Source organism: Danio aesculapii, chromosome 16, assembly GCF_903798145.1.
Source record: "Danio aesculapii chromosome 16, fDanAes4.1, whole genome shotgun sequence".
NCBI classification, from domain to species: Eukaryota; Metazoa; Chordata; class Actinopteri; order Cypriniformes; family Danionidae; genus Danio; species Danio aesculapii.
In genome coordinates this window covers 27,543,558-27,568,735 of record NC_079450.1, presented here as the reverse complement: position 1 = coordinate 27,568,735, position 25,178 = coordinate 27,543,558, and the positions used below count along the sequence as shown (strand labels likewise).

Here is a 25,178-nt window from a genome sequence, read left to right as displayed (position 1 = left end):
CCCAAATTGGGATAAAGCGAGTATACATAACGGTGAGTAGAGAGACAGACAGAGAGGTGAAGGAACAAATACATTTTCATCAATCACGAGGTAATCAATGTAATATCTGTTCTTGCTGTCGTCTCTTTTCTATCGTTATTGATGTGCACAGGCTAAAAATCGTTGTAACATACAGTTGCGTTAAAACTATAATGATGCAACAAAGCCAGGCCTATTTTATGTCCCTTTACGTCGATGGGCAACCGCTTGTATCAAATACTAGCAGAATTTCAAGGTTAACGTTAATATGTTCTTAATTTTACACAAAAAGCCTATTTTATACTCGAAATTACACCACCAACAGTTTTCACTCGCAAATCGAAGTTACTGTGTCATGATGATGATGAGGTTCCGTCCTCTCGCTTTTGTTTCACCAAGAGACACGCCCACTAGAACTCATGAATATTCTATGAGGCTCCGCCCAAGCTAAAAAAAAAAGTTCTAGGAAGAAACTGCTTTTTGAACGGCTTACCGTTAGATCAACGGGTCGAATTTCCCGAGCGACCAAATATAGGTTAACGTTACGCCTTTGTTTACATAATTTTTCCCCAGGTAACAGATGTTTACCACTGACCCGACAGGGCGTCCAGCGTCGCCCCGTCCGGATTTGCAAAAAGCGGTTTGCGGAACTTGTGCTGCTTGCAAAGGACACCTAAACGATTCTACAGAGCCAAAACTTCTACCCTGCCTCCATACAGTCTGCAATATATGCCTTACTAAGATCTGCACAGATGGAAGCTCACAAGGTGAGAACTCGTGTTACTGGTCAGTTCGAATGGTTGAGATCGCGTTAAAACTGCAGACTCCTGAAGTAACGTCAACTGTGTGATTATTTAAATTTGGACTAACGGCATCGCGTAACTTGCTATCCACTGGGGGTCAGAAGTTACAATTAAACACGATATTATTTGTGGTATCTACATATTAATCAGACATTTTACTATCATATTGCAATTAACTTTACAGTTGTGACATATGTAACGTTAAGATGTTACAAACGCACTGAATTTGTACAGATCAGTAAATCACCCATGAAGTCGCTTTTGGTAATCGTATTTCCTATCGATACCGGAAGTTAGGTAAATTCGAAGGGCTCCGTTTGTTTTACTATTATAATTCCGGTGAAGGGAATTTTACTGCAGCTGTATAACCTAAATATGATTTTTTAAATTGACATTAACACCTTACGGTTATTTTAACCTCTTTCTTAAATAATTGTTATTTTCAGTAAAATCTGATATATTTTGGGCCTATTGATTACCATTTTAATGTCACAGTTTTAGTACAATAGTTAATTCGTGGTAACTATAGGTTAACTGCAAGTATAATGGTTATTCATTGGTTAAATAACCATGATTATTGTTATTTTACAAGAAGAAGAAAAATCCTCCCCCTCCTTACTCTAACGTTAGCTCTTATTTATCTGAGCACAGAAAGTTCTTTGTGCCTCTTCATGTTTGCTGAATGTAAGCAACTTGGACAGAAGTGCCTATTAAATGACTAGTAAATGTAATTTTTGGTCACTAAAACAGGAAAGCAAGCAAGAAAGACGGAAGAGTGCAAATATTCCTTAATATATTAGTGAACTAATACTAATTAACTTAGTCATATGTCCTTTCTGTTTGTATAATTTCTGCTGCTGTATTAAACAATAAACCAAAAATATTGTCAGCAACGAGTAGCAATGAGTAGTCTGAATTCAGTGATGTTTAGTCCTTCCTCTCTCTCTCTCTCTCTCTCTCTCTCTCTCTCTCTCTCTCTCTCTCTCTCTCTCTCTCTCTCTCTCTCTCTCTCTCTCTCTCTCTCTCTCTCTCTCTCTCTCTCTCTCTCTCTCTCTCTCTCTCTCCATTTAGACTGTCCTTCCTGTGCACAATCCTTTGGATTGTCTGAAGTCACAGAATGTGCCATTTTTGAAGACTTGTCTGATAACAACAAGGCCCTCAAGGTAAAAATGGACAGATTATGGAGAAGGTTATGAATGACCTTGACAGTACATTCAGTTCTCTCACTTAACTTCAATTGTTTCACACGTTATAAAAGCCAACACATAACGATGACCATATTAGAATTTGTATCATAATGTGTGCTGTTTAATATAAGCTGTTATGTAGCCTGCTGCTTTAAGGTCAGTGAATCATAGTTTTTTAAATCTTTTTTAGATGGGAAAAAACCTTAAAATGATTCCTGTTTTTTGCTTTGTTGTAATAATTATAGCAAGCAATGCAGGGCAGATTCTGATTGGCTGCCAATATTTTTGTTCTTCATCAGTTTGTGGAAAATGGCTCCAGCAATATTATTCCTCTTCTTGTATTATTGTATAGCTGTAAAGATAATATTATTACACCAATGCAATTCAGTCATTGATTTTAATAATGTAGGTTCACAAACAGCCATTTTGGAAGCTTTACATATTAAAGCTAATTTATGTTAACCCTGGTGCATTGTTTAAATTGACTATCAACATTTTTTGTTTGCAAAGCCTTGACACCATGTAACGCATTCTTGATTTTTGGGGGTTTTCCTCGCTGGGAAGTGGTCAGTTTTGTAATTTTACTTAAGACTAACAATACTCTTGCCAAAAAAAATCCTTTATTTTAATTTTACTGTACATTTAATGTTGAACCCCCCTTTGCAGTGTGGTGGGTGTGAGGTGAATGAGGTCAGTGGATGGTGTGTCCAGTGTGAGGAGGCCTTGTGTTTGGACTGTGTGACTGCACATCACAGGGTTAAAGTGACCCGTGACCATGAAGTCACACCCAAAAAACCACCCGCAGGTTCGATATATCATCCCACCTGCATGCTTCAGACTAACACCATTGTCCAGTATAAGTTTTATTCTGTTGTTTCTTTTGTTCAGGCTGGATTCAGAGAAGACGCTGTCCCTTACACTCTCAGGAAAGCTTGAGGTTCTTCTGTCTTGTTTGTGAAGAGCTCACTTGTAAAGACTGTCAGTTGATCACTCATAGAGGACACAGGTATAATTCATATGGGTTTTTTACTGTTTACTGTCACATATGATAAAAATGAAAATAATTAATATTGTCCTCATTTGAAATGCAGTAAATGGTTAAACAGTCTCGAGCATAGTTCAATCAATTACAAGTCTTATAAATTAAAACAGAGTGCCTGTGGGGTCTTAAAATGTCTTAAATTTCAAAAACAAAATTTTAGGCCTTAAAAATATATTGTCTTGTTGGTCTTAAATTATTAAAAATGGGTCTTAATTTACCTTTGTTTATGTGAAGCCACCCAATTGATTCAACACACATCCAATCACCAACTTAATGAAACTTTTAGCATTATAACTAATATTATAAGAGTCTGCTGTGCATACGTTTAGTTTATCAAAGTTTTTAAAGAGTTTTTTTTTTTTTTGAAGTTATGTTAAAAAAAATGTAGTATGTATGCAACTAGAGGCTGCTTGTTTAAAGAAAACTGTAAAAGCATTACTAAATACCACAGAAGTAACATAAAGTGGCTATTTTAGAAGTATATTTTTTTCATACAAGTATTCTAAAAACATAGGAAATTGACACATTAGTCATTAAAAAACATGTCTTCTGTTCTGACACTATGGGCTTTATTTTGACGATCCAAAGTGCAAATCGCAGGGCGCAAAAGCAATTAGGGCAGGTGCATGGTCTAAAAGGGTTAAGCTTATTTTCTTAATGAGTTATAGGTGTGTTTTGAGAATAAACCAATCAGAGTGTCATGTCCTATTCCCTTTAAGAGTCAGTTGTGTTTGCTATTTACATGACGAATTTATTATTTACATTACAGCGTGAGAATGAGAGATAAGCCTCCTCATTATTAACTTTTACTTTCGCTCTCGTGGATAGGGAAATCTTGTATGCACAGACATCAATTAGCCTATACATAATTAATTTCATTTATTAAGCGCAAAGATTTGTTTCAAAACTATTTCTAAATTCAGTTCTAATTTCCAGCAACCAAATAAATGAACAATAATAACGAAGTGTGTTCAAACAACTGAGTTATTTCCAAATACACATGCTATGCCTCATATGTTCTAAAACCTGACAGGTGGGCAAATCTAAGCTTGTTTTTAATAAAACAAATATAAATATGCATATAATAAATAATACTGCTAATAATAATAAATTTATACAAAAGCAAATTGTTATGAATAAACTGAAAAAGCCCCCAGAGATGAAGAACACATGAAAGTATGGTTTTTATATTTATGTAGGCTAGAAATAATATGTTTTGTAATATTTTAATCCTTTATATTTACATCCTATAGGCTATATATCCTTATTATATTCTATATATATATGCTTAATATTTTTAATTATTTTTCATTTGTAAAGATATTTGCGTATTGCTGTACACCTTGTCTCTATTAAGCAATGTGTACGCCAGGTGCACAACTAACACGCTCTGCGCTGGACAATAGACCAGCTTTGATCTGATCTATTTGAACCTACTATTTAAGTTCCTCAAAATAGCAACGCGCCATCAATATGCCTCAACACGCCTCCTTTTTTGGACCAGAACGCCTGTGGGCGCACATATGAGCGCAAATGCATTTGCTATTTAAACAGTGTGGCTCAAAATGACTCTTGCGGCAAACTGAAACTAGCAAACAACTATTGCGTCGCGCCGCATTGCGCCGGTTGTATGATAGGGCCCTAAATGCTCATTTTAAATCAGAAATTATGCTGAAAACTTAAATCAGTTGGACCCCATTCAAGATAATCTAACTGAAGCCCATTTGTCTCCGAATTTTTTTCACATATTGAATAACTATTTTGGAACCACTTATAAAATTAGGTTTTGTTGTCCTTTTAAAAAATTTTAAAAAATGTCCTGCAAGTCTGCAGGAAAAAACATAATGCATGATTACATATAATATGAATAGCACAGTATGAGTTTATGCCCAGCAATGAAGATAAGTCACTCTCACGCAATTTATATAGGATTAAGAGTTGTTGTTTTTTTATATTTGTTGTCACACCATAGAACATATTTAAGGTGCAGTTCAGTAAAAAAGAATTGCTGAAGTTAGTGACCCCTTGTATTTTCTGAAACATCAGATTTCTAACCACATAAATATAGCTATTTTTTTTGCAAAAATTGGGGTTTACAAAAAAAGAATTTACTACCTTATTTGTCAACTTCCCATATATCAACCCTGTTAAATCAGGACAGTAAATAATACGTATTTGTCATATTTTAGTGTACCACTCCAACAATAACACACATCACAGTCTGAATGTCCATGTTTTAAATGGCCATCCATTTGTCAGTTTTGTGCATCAGGAGGAAGCTGTGGAATCTCAGAAACAGCAACTGCACAGTTTGCTGGACTCTATCAGACATCAGAAAAGGACAATCAGCAACAGCCTCCTGCTCCTAGAGGCAAGGTGGGTGAATTGGGCTATTTGAGCTGCCATTTTTTTTTTTCTCGAAACGCACTATGCACATGGAGAGCAACTGTAGGGCTAGGTTTTGATGTGTTCCTCATGTCAAATCTAATTGGACTATCAGACCATCAACGACAGAGAGAGAGATCGCTCTGATAGGATGTTCAGTGTAGCCAACGAGTCAGCGCATGAGCTTATAAAGCAAAAGCTTAAAAATGTCAAAACCGGATCGACAAAATGCTGTTCTAATTTTACATGGTTTCGCCTGAAAGTTCCAGCACGCAAATATTTTCATAACAACTTGATCCACCTAGAATGAAGAAAACAACTGATATTCAAAAGGGTAAGCAAATGCTGCTTTGTTTGAGGTTTGTCTATTTGCAGGACTGTTTTACAAATTTGAATAAGGAATAGAGAGGAATGAGACCCTGCCCATGAAATGCAATTACAAGGGCTGTCTTGTGGCACATTTTAGATTTGCAAATGGAGATCTCTCTAGCAAATGCAAATGAGATCTGTCTAGACTGATGGTGTTTGACTCGAGACTCCACAATAGAAGGTGTAAAGCGCCAATTTAAGGACAAAAAAAGAGGTTAATAACAAAAGGTGTTAACAGCAGATCAAAGCAGGTCCTGTACAGAACCCCAGAGCCACACATACCTACTACATAATCACTGTGAACTTTTACTATTGGCAATCGGTTTTGAACACCAGAAAAGTTTTAACCCCTGTTTTAAATGACATATTATGTGCAAAAAATGTTGCATATTGTGCCTTATTGAACACTCACAATTTATATTGTGCTTTTGACATGTACTGTGGAAAATCACCTTTACATCTTTAATCACTAAAATGATTTTATATGGTTAGTTTAACCATATAAAAGAAACAGGGTGACTCCAATGGAAGTTTCCTTATTATTATTATTTTTTAATAATATTCGCTTCATCTCAAGGTAATGGCATTCTGCACAATTGATCATGCACAAAAAGTTGAAATCTTCTATATGAACTCACTGATTTTACCTTCCTCTCCACCCACAACTTGATGATGCAGATTTAGGAGTACAGGAAGAGGCACTGTTCTTTTTTCAGCCATGCGATATATGTATATATGTAATTTCCCAAGTGATGTTTAACAGAGTAAAGGCATTTTTACAGTATTTCATGTACTATTTTGTCTTATTGAGAAAGTTTTATTTATACATTTCAATACAAGTTGTTGCTTCCACGAAAACTATATACATTCCAATATAAGTTGTTGCTTCCAGATTTAAAAGAGTACCCCAACAATGACTGAAGCCACAATAATTAGAGGGTCCATTAAATGGCTTAACATATTTTCGGTCAATTAATTTTCGGTGGCCAAAAATTTGGTACATCTCTAATATCAAAATGCTTTTAGATTCTCGTTGATGCATATTTGTGCTGTGTTAGATCAGTATAGAGTCAAAAAGTCCAGAGCTCATCGTTGTTATTGACATAAATGTTATTGTGATTCGATATAATATCTTTTATCGGACCAGCCCTAGTTTGGCTGTTTTTAGTTTTTTAAAATATTTTTAAGGTCTATATTATATTATATTATATTATATTATATTATATTATATTATATTATATTATATTATATTATATTATATTATATTATATTATATTATATTATATTATATTATATTATATTATTTGCTTATTTAAAAAATATATATTTAATTAGCTACAGATACACTGTTGTTGGCTACAGATTCACTGTTGTACAGATACACTGTTGCTGCAATGATTTGCTTAATAGACCTAACCTGTCTAGTTAACCTAATTAACCTAGTAAAGCCTTTAAATAGCACTTTTAGCTGAATACTAGTATCTTGTAAAATATTGTGTACAGTCACCATGACAAAGATAAAAGAAATTAGTTATTAGAAAAAATTGGTTATTAAAACTGTTTAATAATGTGTTAAAAATCTCTTTGTTAAACAACACTTGCAAAACATTTGAAAAGACTTAATTTCCATGTAGTCTATAAATTGTAATACGATCAGTATTTTCCTCCACACATGCTAGATGATAATAACAATAATAATAATAATAATAATAATAAAAGTAATAAAAAATAAGTACTTTGCCATGGTCACAGTGCCAAAGCTGGATGATTCAGTGAATAAAACACAGAGCTCCTATTACTTCTGAAGGAATGCAAGCCTTGAAGAGTCTATAAAGAGGGTCAGCATACGCTCGTAAATCAGTCTAAGCTAGATTTTTGCTGATTTGTCTGATAAAAGCAGGGTAAGAGAGGGAAAATGGTTATAAAGTATGTCTAAACTACTAATGTTAGTGGAGCCTCACCTTTTAAATGCAGACATCCATGTGTGTTTTACACTATGAACGCAATATGGACCTGAAAGCAAATCATAAAGCATTTTTCAGGCTGTGTTGTAGTACTAAATGGTACAGAACAATACTAGTTTCTAGCCAATGTGCTATTGATAACTATAGGGATTTTTGCTTTACACATACAGTTAGGTCTATAAATATTTGCACATCAACACAATTCTAACATTTTTGGCTCTATACATCAACACAATGGATTTGAAATGAAACGAACAAAATGTGCTTTAAAAGCAGACTGTCAGCTTTAATTTGAGGGTATTTACATCCAAATCAGGTGAACGGTGTAGAAATAACAGCAGTTTGCATATGTGCCTCCCACTTGTTAAGGGTCCAAAAGTAACAGGACAATTGATTTTTTTAAGCTGTTCTATGGCCAGGTGTGTGTTATTCCCTCATTACCCCAATTACAATGAGCAGATAAAAGGTCCAGAGTTCATTTCAAATGTGTTATTTGCATTCGGAATCTGTTACTGTCAACTCTCAAGATGAGATCCAAAGAGCTGTCACTATCAGTCAAGCAAACCATCATTAAGCTGAAAAAACAACACCAAAAGCTCAGCAACACCAAAAGACCCAGAAGGGACTCTGAAGGGAAAATGCCCCAAGAACAAGCAGGAACTGAAGACAGTTGTTGTAGAGCCCTGGCAGAGCACCACCAGGGATGAAACCCAATGTCTGGTGATGTCTATGGCTTCCAAACTTCAGGCTGTAGTTGACTGCAAAGGATTTGCAACCAAGTATTAAAAAGTAAAAGTTTGATTTATGATTATTATTCTGTCCAATTACTTTTGGTCCCTTAACAAGTAGGAGGCGCATATGCAAACTGTTGTAAATACCCTCAAATTAAAGCTGACAGTCTGCAGTTAAAGTACATCTTGTTCGTTTCATTTCAAATCCATTGTGTTGATGTATAGAGCCAAAAATGTTAGAATTGTGTCTATGTCCAAATATTTAAGGACCTAACTGTATATCCTGTTTTATCTTGTAATTGTATCTAAAATGCACCCATTGTTGTGAATATTGTTATCTTTGTTTAGATTACAGGACATAGAGCATGTGAAAATGTTAACAAAGACGATGTTGATACAGAGCGTCCACAAGATTTATCGGAGCATGGTTCTGAAAGCTTCTCAGATCTTAAAGGGTATACAGGTAAACATTTTCTATAAGCATGTACATGAGTTTCATTTTTGACTGGAAAGATAAATGAAGAATGCTTGTTGTACTTATTATTTTAAGTACGGTATTAAAATTAACTTCATATGGACCGCTTTGAGGGATGTAAACAAAAACAATGGTCCCAATGTATTTCATGTTTTACATTTTTAATTTCTATAGCTTCTGAGCCACATAAAAAGCCACATATTGATGAGCAATGTTATAGCCATTTCAACATTAAGTTATGATGGAATTGCCTTTAGTTACAGTTATGAAATAGTTTGATAACAAGCAGGAAATTTTCTTGGGCCAATGACATGACCATTGAAATTGTCTATGTTCAGATAATTAATTTATTGCCTTATTTTTATTTCAATCAGTGTTTCATTGATTTGATGAGCAAAACACTGCACACAAATTATGCTGAATATATAAAAGTAACTTGGTTGTACATAATTTTTCATTTTTTTCTTCAATGGCTTTCCCAATAGAAAAACAGTGCCCTTCTTTGAGGGACTTCTGTTTTACCCTATTCTGGAATTTTCAGCCTGTAACCCCTGATTTCTTCTTGCATGCTTAATTTTAAGGCAGTGTATGCAGAAGAGGTGAGAGTTTTGTTGGAGAGGAGGAGCTCTCTGAGCAGGTTGGAAGGCTGTCAAGACTACATAGCAGATTTTATTGACAAGATGCAAAGAACACAGGGCCACTGCCTCCTGGTTTACAAAAAAAGAGTAAGTTTATTTGTTTTTTGCTTATTACTTGCACATTTAAATAGGCTATTTACATACACATAGCTTATGTTTAAAAGGCAATAAAGCCCAGCAGGGTGTTTTCACACCTCTAGTTTGAAAAAAGTCAGGAAAATTCAGGGATTGAGTCCAGATTTTTTTAGGTGGGAGATAGACAGTGATTCTGGGGCTGCATTTACAGCGGATCTGAGAGCTGTATGGAAGTGGAGGATTTTCAATCCACAATATTGTAGTGATATTACTGTAAACTTAGTAACTAAATCAATTTGACTAAGGTATGTCTTTAAAAACTTAAAGAGTACTGTTGACGATATGAACTCACTTTGCCATCTGAATAAACATAAACAAAGAACACTGATCACACACCAAATCCGTAGAGACACAACAATCAACACAAACTGGAAATGCGTCTTTTTTTTTCAAATAAAGACAAGAGGATTTCACTAATTCCAGATTTTAAAAGCTCTCAGGTTAAAAAATGTTTCTTACAAACAGATTTTTGTCGTGAGTTAGCAGACCACTGTAATCCAACTACTTGGATCAACGACCCATGTCTCCGAACAATTCTTCTTCTACTCGTTTGAATTATGGTCGTCAACATAACGTGGTGTCTCTCTGAACACTGTAACAGGTAAATGGAGTCTTCGAAGCTATATCATGCATATTAATGAAGTTGCATCTCGTTCACAATAGAGAGCGCGCTGATTGGTTCCAACCAGGGCTTTCTCATGAATTAACGAACAGATATGTTGTACCGGCAGGTACAGACAGCCAATCTCAACGCTGGAATTTACACAATTATCTCATCGCTGTGAATTTTCTTTTCAAACCAGAAGAATGAATTTGCTCTAAACAACTCAAAAACTACCAATTTTCACGTATTAGCTAAATATATGTGTCCTAATAGTGTTCTTAGCAACGTGGGGCATATATATCACTGTCAACATCTTAAAAAATGTTTTTGGTGTTTCGTGACCCTTTAAGGTCTGCCCCACGAAATTAGTGATATTCCTGAAGATTATAATATTAGCTCTGTATGTTTTGAGATGAAGTACATATATTTGCATATTGAGCTGACTATGAAGCCCTTTGTATATTTGTGTCATTTTTGTGATCATAACTGGGTGTCATTCAGAGCTGAAATGCTTGCTTTTTTGTCTCTAACTCAGATTGAGACCCAGGTGAAGATGCTTCTGTCCCGGGAAACAAGCGCCCCTGAGACCATGATTAAACTTCACATTGAGTTTCAGAAAGATCTCTGTCAGCACATCTTGAATTTCGGTACAAAATATATTACATTTTTGTGCTTTCTATTGTTAAAAAAAGAATTTGACATTTCATTCTTTCTTTCTTTTTCTTTCTACCCAGGATTTGTAAGAATTACAAAGAGTTTTGTTCCATTTACCTCAGAGAGGACTCAAAACATTCAGTCAAAGCCTGTGTCTGTGGAAAGCTTAAATCCAAATTCTGTGGAAGGGGCCTCTAATGTTGATCATGCTCTGGCTTCATCAAATGTTAATGAACAGGTTCCAGGCGATCCTGTTGCCTCTTCTCCAACTGTACCAAATCACCAGATCCTTCAAAGTATACTTCAGCTATCTCCGTCTAACCAGGCCACAACCCAACCACAACCTAACCACGGTACCTTGTTCCAACCCGACCTATCTAAAGTACCTATTTCAGACCCTCAGAGTTCATGTTCTTCCTCACCGCCATCTGTCCAAGCCCAGTCCCATGAAGTCATGTCTGGGCAATCCAAGCATGCTTACAGTCCTTCTGTTCATTCTCAGCACCATCTCCCATCGAGTCAACAGAATAAAATAACATATAACTCCAAGACACCCAAGCGTAGGAATACTTGGACTTTACACTATTACTCTGGCATGCCAAATCAAACAATACCAAGGAACATCCAAACACCTGCACTAACACATTCAATACCAGCCAGCGAGAAAACAACAATGAGAACTCTTTCAAATCCAACCAACAACCAAATACCTTCACCAGTTCATCCAATACTAGCCTACAATCAAACAGCTAAAACAACTATCCCAGTTTATCCAATACAAGGCAATAACCAAATACCTATTACAAGCAACAACCAAACACCTATACCAACTCATCCAATACCAGCCAGCAATCAACCTTTATTACTGCAGCAAATACCACCCAACACCCAAACAACCCTATTGACCCATGCAGTTCTTGTCAATGACCAAACACCCATAGCACCTCATAAATTAACAGCCAATGACCAAACACTGGTACAAACCCAACCAATACTAGCTAAAAAACAAACATCTGTACCAACCCATGCAGTTCCATTTCATAACCAAAGAAAGCTGCTACCCCAGCCAATAACTGACAACAACAAATCACCGGTACTAACCCACCCATTACCAAACAACAATCAAACGCCTGTTTTAATGCCACCAATACAAGCCAACAACCAAGCAGCCACACTAACTCATTCTGTACAGTTCAACAACCAAACACCTGTGCTAACCCACCCAGTTTCAAACATACAGAGTGACGTTCAAACACTGATAGTGGCCCATCCAATTCAAGCTGGTTTCTTGGGGGCAGTACATAGTTTTGCTGCACAACCAAATGTTCCTTTAACTATTCTTTCAACTGTGAACACACTTCAGTTGAATGATGTTACTGCAGTATCTAATGTCCACTCTACCGGAACATCCAATGATGGGATGAATCATTGTCCCACCAATTCAGCCTTAAATGTCACCCCAAGTGGTTCTTCGCTACATGCAAAACCATTGTGTTCTGATCCTATTAGTGGAAGCATTAGGACTAACATCCCAGTTAAGGCCTTGGCTGACTCTGCCTGTGATCAGGAAGCAGGAGTGAGCAGCACAAGTTTTTCTTATACAGACCATTCAGAGAGCAACTTGCCCACTTCCACCGTGTCAGAGACTGATCCCAGAGAATCTTCGCCACCTTCTCCAGACCTATGCTTCGCTGTCATGGACTCTCTTTCTACCACCACAAAGAAATGTTTAAGACAAGATAAAACTGGTCCGTCAACCACAGAGTGTGACTCTGGATCAAAACACTGGAGTGCTGACATGCCAACAACTTTTCGTCAGCTTGTAGAAACAATATGCACCCCTGTCAGCTCAATAGACAGTCGGAATGCCACATTTCCAGTGGGTTTGACTCCTTGTAGGACTTCAGAGGATATTACGGGGAAGGTGGGTGAATTGTTTGTTTTTTAAGCCCGGGACACACCAAACCAATGCCAAAAATACTAACATTGACGAAAACTGGCCTTGCATTAGCCTCCTCTGGTCCAATCTGGACCAGATAGGTCCCTGTGGAATTGTCGACAGCCAACAAAATTGAAAGCAAGAGGTGACATGTGGAAGTACCAGCTTTTTGCTGTGCTCACACTGCAGGAACTTGCAACAATTTTAAATATAGAAACACTATTTCGGGAGAAACTAAATTAGCTCCTACTTCAGAGCAGGGTCTAAGCACAATAGGAACTACAGTGATGTAATGGTATGGTAATTGGGGGATTGCAGAAGTATGCTGAATTTGGTGATTAGTGATATGGAGCATTACAAGTTGTCATAGCTAATTTAGTTCTCTTCATTTTTAGCTGTTATTTCAAAACACAGAAAATATGATGAAATATCAGCTTTGATTTGTTTTTTCAGATGAGTTTGCATCTAGAATCAGTGGCACAGCTCATTGACAATGAAGAGATCTCAAGAGTTAGAGTCTTTGTTTGACCTGATGCAGGCAATGTGAAGTGACGCAATTGTCTGCTTTCTTTAGTGTTAGTTCTTTGGTGTCAGTTTGGTGTGTCTCTACCTTTACAGAAAGAAGTATAGAGAGTTGTTAGAGATTTTGTGTCATTGAAATGTTTTCTTTTGCTAGCAGAGGGCATCACATGACAAGGCTATCCAAAATAGTTTTGATCACAGCGAAAGCGAAGAGAATGAAAAAGAATCTGCAGGTGATTTTCTTCATTATTTGTTTTCAAACGTTTACTTTATAATGGACTGGGCTATTCTGACTCTTGACTTCGAATTTCCTGCTGAGCTTCATATTAGAAAGTTACTGTGTTCACACCGAAAGCGGCAAGAGCGTCAAAGTCGCTGAAAGTCATTTTCAATGGGAGTCAGCGTCAAGGAGAGGTGCAGCACGTCTTTGCTAGTGTGGGCATCGAGGAGAGTTGAAATCAAGTCATCTTTATGGTAATGAGCTATGACGCGGTTCAGCGGCAAGCATTCGGAATGTAGAAGTCCACTGCTTGTGAGGATTTCAGAGAACACAGTCCTTTGGTTCTGACAGTTGTTCCCAAGGGTTTGATTATTGCAGTTGCTTAATTTCCACTTATTTATGATGTTTTCTTAGTGACATGCATAAAAAAGACGAGTACTGGCAAGTTAATGTGCGTTAATGTTATATATATTTTTTTTCTTTAAAAAAATGGGAATCTCACTCTAACTATAATGACAGTACAGAACAGTATTGCTGCCTCAGAATATTTCAAACATATAGGCACATATTGGTTAAGTGGAAGCCACACCACACGCAACTTGATCTTCCATAGTTAAATGAATTTGATAAAAAGCGTGTAACATTTTCATACTAGAAAGCACGTTTTATGCGGGAATGTAACTGATTTGCTGAAATGCTGCAATGGCTCCTTTAAATATGAGATCAATGTAGTGAATTTTGACGCTCTCACTGGCAGAGCTGTGAAGGCAGACATCGTTGTCATCAGGGCGGCCAGAGCGAACCTTGACACTCTTGCCGCCTTCGGTGTGAGTGCACAGTAACAGATTGGTGAGTTCGATCAGGATTAAAGTTCAACTGTACTACAGGAAATGGATTTTGAGGGGCAGAGTTGCCCACCCCTGGTGTATACTAACTATGGTGTTTTAACTCCATTTGTCTATTTTTTTTTCTGTTTTTAGCAACGGTGAAACGCTTTAAAACTCAATTGAAGGAATTCAGGAGGTGAATTTGAGATATATTCCTATACTGTTGATTTAAGACTTGGTTCATGTAGGATCTATTGGGTTTTCCCTTTTTGCTTTCTTCCTTCATCAGACATTATTACCCTTATTATAGTACTGTGCATGCAAAAGTCTTAGGCCCAGTAGTGAAAAATATCTGTCATATCATTGCTAAGTCTACAAATCTGATGGTGGCCTAAGAGTAATTTGCTGTTTTTAAATTAGCACTATTAGCAAATTAGTATTTACATTTTAGATATTTTTGTCAAAATATAATGTGTATAATATTAATGCAAACTGTTACTGCATTTTATCATTTATATGACCACATTTCTGTCCATATCAGGTCTCTGTGTGTTTCTTTGGTGCGTCTGCCTGTCTCTCTGCCTCCACATGGGCATCCACTCCCGGAGTTTCACCTTACTACAGATTCTTCCACAGACCACATCTTAGTGCAGGAGTCTCAGGGAGGGGAGGTAAGCACACTGTAAACTATGTTACTCAGAAAAAGATAAAGAGTTTGAAACAAGAGTTACTGTAGGGGAGTGAAAAATATTTTGAAAACTGGGGGGAGGTTGAAGTGCTGCAAAAGATTGGAAAGACTGGACTAAAAACAATAAATAATGAGTTGAGGCTCTTGTTTGCCAGTAGGGAAAATATATTATTTGGCCTTTCAGCACGTAACGGATATTTCTGTCATTCTGTTCTTATATATATATATATATATATATATATATATATATATATATATATACACACGTGTAAGAAAGTCACAAGATTATACCCATTTTATAGGCTAGCCTGATAAACTTCACAGAATGAGCATCAAATAGACAGAATTCACATTCAGAGTAATTTGGACTAATTGCATTTAGCAAAAACATTTATTTTCAGATGAAATATCAAAATAATTGAACCTGCAGTCAGCTATTTATCATAACTTTGAGGGTCTTGGAGGGTAACACTGCACTTTTCTCCCCACAGACTTCTGTATTTACACATGCGAATGCGACTGACTGTAAACGCAAGCTCGTGTGACAAGTTTCACAGTTTGCTGCATTGCAAAGTTGAATCTTGGTGAACTCTGACTTGCGAAAGTGTATCACGTGACTGTGTGAGACCAATCAAAAATTTAAACATGACCTCTCTGGACAGAAATTGTTCATTTTTTTATGTTTAATCATCTTGTTTAATCCAGTCCCTTTTCATAGCGCTGTACGAGTTTTGCATGCTCAAACTCTAGTGTGACCGTGGCATAACTTGCTTCAACACACCTGCATGGATGTTTCCAGAAAGCCTAGTAAGAGACTGATTATCTAGCCGGCCCTCCAGGAACGAGTTTGGGCACCCTTGCCTTAGGGCACAGGTGTCAAATCCAGCTCTTGGAGGGCCTTAGCTCTACATAGTTTAGTTCCAACCCTAGTTAAACATACCTGATCAAACTAATTGAGTCCTTCAAGCTCGTTTGAAACCTTCAGGTAAAGCTGCAGTCACACTAGAGTTTGAGCTTGCAAAATTCTGTAGTACTGCACTGTAAAAAGGGGCGGAATTAAATAAGATAATTAGACATTTAAAAAAAGTGAGCGATTGGTCTATATTTTAAATTCCTGTTTAGAGGGGTCACGTTTTGATCCTTGATTGGTCTCACAGTCAAGTGATGAGATTTCGCAGGTCAGAGTTCACCAAGCTTGAACTTTGCAACGTGGCAAACTGCGAAACTTTTTGCATGAGCTTGCGCTTTTGATCTTACACATTCATGTGTGTAAGTCTACGGGGAGAAAAGTCCAGTGTGACCGCAGCTTAAGTGTGTTGAAGCAGGGCTGGAACTAAACTATGAGGGGCTGCAGCCCTCCAGGAACTGAAGTTGACACCCCAGCCTTAGGGTATACATATGGAAACTGATGCGCAGGAACAGACTATTAGTTAATTGTTTGACATATTATTTTGTTTGAAAGTAAAACAACGTTCACAATCTGTCTAAATAAGCTCCCCTTGTTCCATTTATGTACACTTTAAAATATAAGGTAGGATTTTCTGAGCTGCAAAATATTATTAGTTTTGTTTTATATTTCATTACCCTTTAAATGAAGGGGTGAATCTCAGTCAAATCTCTTCACTAGTCAGGGCACTAGCCATTTTCTTTCCCATTCTCAATCGCAAAATTCTTCTAGTGCACTGAAACATTTGCTTGGTGAGTTGTCCCACAATGCATCATAATGCATGCATAATTACAAAAAAAATTATGTTGACTGCAGTACGGAAAGACGTGATCCATTCTAATTAAATATTAGTTGTTGTTTTTTTTTAATGATTTTTTTTGTTATTATTTTATTTATATTCAATCGTAAATGGACACAGTTGAAAGGTACAGAACAATCTAACAAGCATTTATAATTGATTAATGGTTGAAATGTTGCCATAATCAAATGATTTATCTATAATGTAGTAAAAAAAAACTTTATAACATTGATATGTGAAAAATACCAGTTCAGCTTTCTCATGTCATCAACAGTGTATCAAAGTGTAGTGAGCTAGAGTCTTTACTGTCTTTAAATTAGTGTACAAGACCTTTTTTTGTTAAGGAGCTGATTGAGACACACTCAAAAGCTGCGTCTTAAATGGTGCACTATACACTATGCACTATGTACTTATGCACTTACACACTCAACAGCATAGTATATGTAGGTAGTGTCATCCCAAATGGAGCACTAATGTTTTTTACTAAGCGGAAATTCAAACCGTTTCCTTGATGACGTTTGGCGGTTGCCAAATCAGTAAAATAAATGACCAAACTATCAAATACCTGCCTATAATCACTCTCGTAGGAGAGTCTTGCTTTCACCATCCAAAATAAATAAAGTTATCCAACATGTGCGCCCGATAGCTCCGCCCCTTACGCTACCTGAGCAAAACTGCGGTCGTTGAGTGCGTGAAGTGTCCATCATTACACAATACATATTACCGGTTGAGTAAGTGCATCATCCGGGAAATTAAAGTGCACTTATTATTTTTAGAGTTTTCAGTGTGAACGCGCTACTTACACTATGTATACTACAAAATGGCGTAGAATAGTGCATAAGTATGCGATTTGGGGTGCAGCTAAGGACTCCCTTGGAGGCAACAGAAGCCTCAACAGTGGTCTTATTTGCTCTGGTTTCATCCTGTTTTTCTCCAGGTTAAGCAGGTGTGGCGATGGCATGATGGTCCAGTAGCATCCAGAGCCTCCTCCTGCTCTACATCACAGATGAGTGACATCGACAGCTCTCCGGCGTCTGATGTACAGTTCTGTGTCGTGTGCCAGTCTGCAGGAGCTGCACTTCTCTGTGCTAAATGTGGATCTGCCTTTCACTCTGACTGTCACATCCCACCAATCTTCACTAAACCTTGGTGAGACCATAAGAAACTAAAAGGAATTTTATCAAACTGACTTTATTAGACAATAGAAAAACATTGGCAAATTGAGAAAACATCATCAATTTGACAACACACATGCACACTAGTTCTCACAAAGCATGAAAATACAGAAAATACAATTTAAACAGCACAAACCACAACCTAAATGAGTCAGAGGACCTGAAAAATGTATGAACCTAGCTGCTTTTCATTTAGTGTCAGTGGTGTTGTTAAAGATCTGAGGGGTGAGTTCTTTTGTTTATTTCAACATCCCATTCATACAGTTCCTTGTTTGTGTATTATTAGACCTGAACATCTGTTTCGTTGTACCCCTAGATTTAAACAGTTGAGTTTTACCATTGAGTTTGAATCCATTCAGCTGATCTCTGGGTTTGGCAGGCATACTTTTAGCTTAGCTTAGCATAAATCATTAAATCTTATTAGACTTATTATATTAGACAGATTAGGTGCATTTCTGGGGACCAAAGATAATTGATTTGGTTGTAAGTCTCATCACAGCACTGATTTATGTATTTATGCGTTGAAGGAAGTAGTAGAACTGTATAAAAGGCAAAATCTACTGTTGTAATTGGTTGTATTGATGCTTTTGATAGGGTTAATCAGCAAAAGCTTTTTTAGTAATTTAAAATAAAGAGGAATACCGAATAATATTTGAAGAATTTTGACTTACTAATCAAAGTTTGCGGATTAAGGGGGTTCATTCTGTATCTGATTCATTTAAAGTATGTAATGGAGTATGACAAGTAGGTTACCTTTCACCTGCTTTTTTTGATGTTTAGTTGAGGAATTAAATGATCGTAGGACTGGCTGTGTGCTTGGTGATGCTATAATAAATCATTACATGTATGCTGATGATTTGGTTATCTTTTCCCCCCAAGTAGCACTGATTTTCAGCAGCTGCTTAATTTTTGTGCAGATTATGAGCAGAGATATTATGTCCAATATAATTCAAAAAAGGGTGTTTACTTGACATGTAGAACCAATAAACATAGAGGTATGATTTTTACCAGATTTTTATTTGTCAGGGCAAGTTTTAAATATTATTTGTAAAACTGTCAAATATTTAGGGCAATGTGTACAATGAAATGTACAGGGAACGTCGAAAGTTATATGCTCAAGTAAATATGCTGGTGAGAGTTTTATTTGTGTTCAAAGCAGGTTAAGGTATACATTTTTTTTGCTTGACTCCTCTGTAGTTATAATTTGTACATAGACCAACAGAAAGTGTGAATTAGCTTTTTTTTCTAGGTTGATAGGGCTAGGAACGATATACTCTCATTCCGGCATAATAATCAAGGAACTTTGCTGCCATGCTATGGCTGCAGCATGCACAATTATATATTACACATTGATGTTACCTAGTTGGGGACTATTTTCATGTACTGCATAATATCAGTGTGCCTGCTGCAGCCATGGTGTTTTTCTCTAGCTGATTTTAAGGAAGTGGAGTGTATATTTAAATCAAATGCTATTTTGATGCCATGTGATACCAACATCACCACTAACTCAGGAAACAGCAAACAGGAAGCGTATGGATTCATCACTGTTTGGGGTTTCCCGACACATTTCCGTTGTGGTCTGCACTAATTTCAGTGTGTTTCTGTATTTGACTGCGTTATGAGAATTTGGGTTTGTGTGTGTGTGTGTGTGTGTGTGTGTGTGTGTGTGTGTGTTGTCAAATTGATGATGTTTTCTCCGTTTGTTAATGTTTTTCTATTTGCAGTTGTTTTCTTGCAGCACATTAATCTGAAATAAATCGAAAGAATCGGATGATTTAATCAAACTTTTTTGAAGGTTTCCATGTGAATAAAAGCCTAATTGATATCTGTTCATCATATAAAGCAAGTGTTGGCAGTGTTTAGCATCTTGCTGTGAGGTGACCACCCTGGTTCGAGTCCCGGCTGGGCTAGTTGGCATTTCTGTGTGGAGTTTACATATTCTCTCCCCATGTTCACGTAGGTTTCCTCACGGTGCTCTAGTTTCCCCTCACAGTCCAAAGACATGCAGTATATGTGAATTAAATGAACAAAATTTTCTATGGTGTATGTGTGTGTGAATGAGTGACTATGGGTGTTTCTCAGTACTGGGTTGCGGCTGGAAGGGCATCCACCGAGTAAAACATATGCGGGAATAGTTGGCGGTTCGTTCTGCTGTGGCAACCCCTGATAAATAAGATACTAAGCCGAATAAAAATGAATGAATATAAAGCACATGTGTCTCTACAGAAGACTTGGATTAAAGCCCTCAATTCATATGTTTGGGAGTACAGATTATCATTTGAGAGACAAAAAATATCTTTATCGTTATCATGTGAATTTGAAACGACACAAGGGTTAATAAATGATTTTTGTTCATGGGAGATGTAACTGTTAATATAATAACTGTTTGTTTGTTTGTGTGTCCTTGCAGGGAGGATTGGGTTTGTTTGCTGTGTCAGGATGTCAGCGAGACTCTCGTGTTTGACTCTGGTGAGGAGATGAAGACGACCGGTCTGAGTCTACAAGATCAAAGAGTGAGACACCAGCAGCCTGAACGGATTTACAATCTTAAGTTATACTCACAACACTTATAAAGGATGTTTAGGAGGCGACTGATTTTTTTAATGTTACGTCACATGGATCTATGTCATCTGTTTTGTTCAGAGGTGTGAGAAGCTTCTCCTTGGCCTCCAGTGTGATGAGAACATGGGCCTGCTCTACAGCGTCACCAAAGTAAATGCATGTTGTATAGGTTGCTATGAAAATACATCAGGGGATCAAAAATTGTTACAAATATTGATTGTATTTCAGGCAGTACTAAAATGATAGTCAAGACAGATTATTGCTTGGTCAATGATTAATAAGAGTTCTATTTTATTATGTATATTTCTAAGAATTTAATGAAAATTATTTATTTATTTATTAGTAATGTACACTTGTGTTTGTAGTGGTTTTTTAAACATATTTATACTATTTTTAAGAAAGATTGAAGTTTTTTGGAATATACAATGTGGTATAAATATTCAGTAACATGTAAAATCTATTTGAGCTTGGCTACTTTTTTGAATATGTTTTTTTTATAAATATATTGTATAATGTATATATTTTTGATAATATATGGATATAAAAATGTATATTAATACATTTTAATTAATTGCATTATTAATTTGCTATATTATTATAATACTGAAACACACAACATGACCTGTAATAAGCTTGTCAATTCATAATGTTGAATGATTGGATGTATTATAGGCAAAATATTCACAAAAGATTTTATAACAAAATTAATATTATTTATATATTAATATTTAGACATTGCAATGCCAATGCTTTAATTTTAGAATACTAAAATATATGGAGTAACCCTGATTTTCAATAACAAGAAATAAAAACCTTATTTGGAAAGAAAATCAGTAAAAATTCTCTTTGTAATTTAGAAGAACAGTTATCAGACCTTTATAGAATTAAAAAAACAACATTTTACTCAAACCCATCAAGACAGTTGTATAAACATGGCATTTGAGTGCGTTTTGTGATTAAATGAATAGTTTGTGATAAACTCTTGAACTTTTCTCTCTTTATGAAGAATCACTCAAAAACAGCTGAATTTGATATAATACTCGGCCGACTGCAGGGGAACAGGAAACCACCTTACAGGACGGCTGCTGAACTGGTGTCAGATGTTTGGACTGTTTTTGACATCTTATTTATACGTTCTGAGGTAAATAAGTTGCTATTCATCTTATCACTTTTATGTTTAATTTAACTGTCAAGCTTCTTGTATGTTAGGGATATAATGTACATCCAGCCAGTTGTTGCAGAATAAAACGCTTCAGTTTTGAACAACAGCATCTGCTGGAGCTACTGGCTGGATGTACATTATCCAGGGATTCCACGGGTCATGAAATTGGAATATCATGGAATTTTAAGTCTTTTCCGGACATTGAAAGTTAGAGAATTTTGTATTATTTGTTCAAGCCATAGAACATCAAGTATTTTTGTTTGTCATTTGTAAGTTTTACTTCTCATCATGGTGGCTTGAGAAAGCCAACATACTGTTATACTACATACACTTAGTATATTTTTGTCTTCTTCTTCTGAGACTAATTTCTATATGCGTCTCCTCCTATCCTTCTCCTGTCTGACTCAGGTTGCTATAACCTTTCCAACTGATCAGACTTACGGTTTGCCGAAAACTGACCTTAACATTGGGCCAAACTTTGTGATCTCATAACTTTCTGTCATACAGACTTAAGGTTGTGCTCATTTAACTTAGACTACCAATCTGCCAAATCTCCCAATCACTGATGAACTTTCAACTTACTAGCCACACCCTAGCCACCACTTACGGCACCCTAGCAGCTGTCCCATAGACTTCCATTGTAAAAAAACTGACATTGACTTTACATTGGACATACTAATAACATACCAATTCATACTAACAATATACTAATCCATACTGGAAACATACTAACAAACACTAATCATACTAGCAACATGTTAATTCATACTAAATTCATGCTAACAATATGCTAGTTTATACTATAAACATGCTAGCGACGTGCAAATTCATACTAGAACCATGTTAATAACATGCTAATTTATGCTAGAAACTGCCAGCAGCATGTTAAATCGTACTAGAATCATGGTAATTTATGTTAGCAAGTGCCTAGCAACCACTCAGAACACCTTAACAACCGCCTAGCGACTCCTTAGCAACCACTCAGAACGCCTTAGCAACCACCTAGCAACACCTTAGTAAGCACTCAGAAAAACCTAGCAAAGCCTAAGCAACCGCCTAGCAACCACTCAGAACACCTTAGCAACTGCCTAGCAATGGCTTATCAACCACTCAGAAGACCCTAGCAAACACCTAGCAAAAAACATGCCAATACTAGAAACCCTGCTAACCTCTATGTAGTGATCTATCTATGCCAACTGTTTCAAACGTCTTTAAAATTACTTCAGTTATTTAAACTTTTAAAGCTACTTCAAACTTTCAGACGAGACTTTCTCAAGACACCACAAAGTTTGTCCATGAACTTTACTTTTCTCAGTTATTAAAATATTTTTTTAACATATTTATTTCTATAACATTCACAGGTTTTGCTTATTTTTATGGTTAGGCTATTTTTCCACTTCCATTTCATTTCTTTCTCACTTGTAAATCAGCAGTCAAATTAATTCCCCAGAAAAAAAATACCATGTTTGTCCACTGTATATTGCTGGAAACATTTGATTATTGTGGTCTAAAATGACTGGTTTTAAGGGTGAGTTTTACTTTTTAGCATTATTTTTGAGCTCACAAACTTTTGGTCTATATCATTACTATAAATTGAACACTGATAGAAACAAAGCGAGAGAGTGTTCACCTATTATCCGTATAAAGCTACTACATTATATTTGAGGAATGGCTTAATCATTCGAAATGATCAAAATAAACTAAACTTTTAAAATCTCTTCATCAAAAGCGTTTAGCGATAAATCAGGGTGTCCGCGGAGTCTTAAAAATGATTAAAAGCTGATAAATCAATGTAGATAAATTTAAGACCCTTAAAAAGTATTAAAAGTCCTAAATGCTATTTTGCAAGGTATTCAATTTTGTTGTTCATGATTATGCAATGTATGGTGTGTGCTAAAGTTTGCTTGAATTAAATCTGCAAATATCAGGAAATCAATGAAATCCTGACATCATGTTGCTTTGTTTACTGCAGTAACCAATAATGTTTTAGTTTTAGATTATTTTCATACATTAATATTTAGTAAATATACTGCAAGTTAAAATCTCGCCAGTGCTTCTGGTGGAAAAGTGCTTATAAAGTCTTAAAAGGTTTTGAATTTCACTCTCTGATACCTGTTTATATGCAGTAAATACAATAAGCTTAGTCTCATTTTAATAGGCTTTTTCTGAGATTACAAGGAGACGTAACTATTTTACATATTGTCACAAAAGTGTCTAATTTGTTATGATTCCATTCATTAAAAAAAAAATTGAATATTTAAAGGTAGTCGTGCCCCCAAACCCCTCCCCTAACTCTATCCCTCATTTAGGGGAGGAGCAAACCATACTAAAATGTATAGTAATGTTATTTGATATAAAGCACTGTAGATCAGGGGTGTCCAAGCTCGGTCCTGGTGAGTTTAGCTCCAACCCTAATCAAACACACCTGAAACAGCTAATCAAGGTCTTACTAGATATACTAGAAACTTCCTGGCAGGTGTGTTGAAGCATGTTGGAGCTAAACTCAGCTGGACACCGGACCTCCAGGACCAAGTTTGGACACCCCTGCTGTAGATGGTCTGGAAGAAATGTGAACATGTTCAAACATTTCACCACATGTTAAACATTTGTCCTGGCCTGCCAAAATTTGCAGGAAATCTATGGCAATTGATATATATGTATATATTTTGCCATAAATTCAGCAATTCCAGAATCACAACAGCTGCAACACAATAGCTGTCTGTTTTTCTATACTCTATAGGTTATGAAAATTCAGGTTTTAATTCAGTGAAACTCACTTAAATCAGTGAATTTGGCTTTGAGTTGGAACCCTGATTACCCTTTTTTTTTACTTGTCTGCAGTGAAAACTTTAGCCTACAGACTATAGATTCACACTTGTCATCACTGAATTGAATATTATATGAAGGAATGTGCTTTTTTCGTATCTCTACAGAAGAAACGTCTGGTTGTCGCACTTCAACAATCTTTTCAGCAACGGCTGAACGAATCTTTCGGGACAAGTCTTCACGCTTCTCTCCTGCAGCACTCCAGCAGCACAGAAGCAGGAGAAACATCACTAACAGACCCTCAGAAACAGAAGCACAGAAACACTTTGAAACGCATGAGAGAGTTTTTCACTACAAAATGTGCTACAGCTGTAAAGAAATCCTGCAATGAGAAAGGGAAGGAGGACTCTACAGCTGCTGAACATTGAAGGACATTATCATTCATTTTGAAAACCGACAGAACTACTGTTTTAAAGAGAAAATTACCACTTTGTATTTATTGGTGTTGTTTATTTAGCTTTGCCTTTACTCAAATAAGAATTAAACAGATGTTTTATTTCATTTTAA

The 25,178-nt window shown here is 36.3% G+C and overlaps 1 protein-coding gene across 2 annotated transcripts; it reads left to right on the top strand.

Moving 5' to 3' along the window:
• Window positions 1–489: 489 nt before the first annotated feature.
• On the top strand, window positions 490–25,178 carry trim33l (tripartite motif containing 33, like). 2 transcript variants are annotated; one of them, XM_056475885.1, is made up of 17 exons: window positions 490–785; window positions 1,893–1,984; window positions 2,675–2,813; window positions 2,897–3,014; window positions 5,310–5,426; window positions 8,848–8,962; window positions 9,556–9,699; window positions 10,887–10,998; window positions 11,086–12,929; window positions 13,624–13,699; window positions 14,667–14,709; window positions 15,055–15,184; window positions 17,884–18,095; window positions 20,532–20,634; window positions 20,765–20,833; window positions 21,690–21,824; window positions 24,779–25,178. In XM_056475885.1, the coding sequence occupies exons 1-17, from the start codon at window positions 599–601 to the stop codon at window positions 25,037–25,039; spliced, it is 3,897 nt and encodes a 1,298-aa protein (XP_056331860.1). In that variant the 5' UTR covers window positions 490–598; the 3' UTR covers window positions 25,040–25,178. The 2 variants fall into 2 exon arrangements, with proteins under 2 accessions (XP_056331860.1, XP_056331859.1); XM_056475884.1 differs by having other exon boundaries at window positions 13,621–13,699.

What these genes read in the sequence shown, in the direction of transcription:
- trim33l (XM_056475884.1), top strand. Translation starts at nt 599, where the DNA reads ATGTTTACCACTGACCCGACAGGGCGTCCAGCGTCGCCCCGTCCGGAT. An exon ending in TCAGCACATCTTGAATTTCG is followed by an intron (nt 10,999 to 11,085) that starts GTACAAAATATA and finishes CTTTCTACCCAG; the next exon opens with GATTTGTAAGAATTACAAAG. An exon ending in AGGAGTCTCAGGGAGGGGAG is followed by an intron (nt 15,185 to 17,883) that starts GTAAGCACACTG and finishes GTTTTTCTCCAG; the next exon opens with GTTAAGCAGGTGTGGCGATG.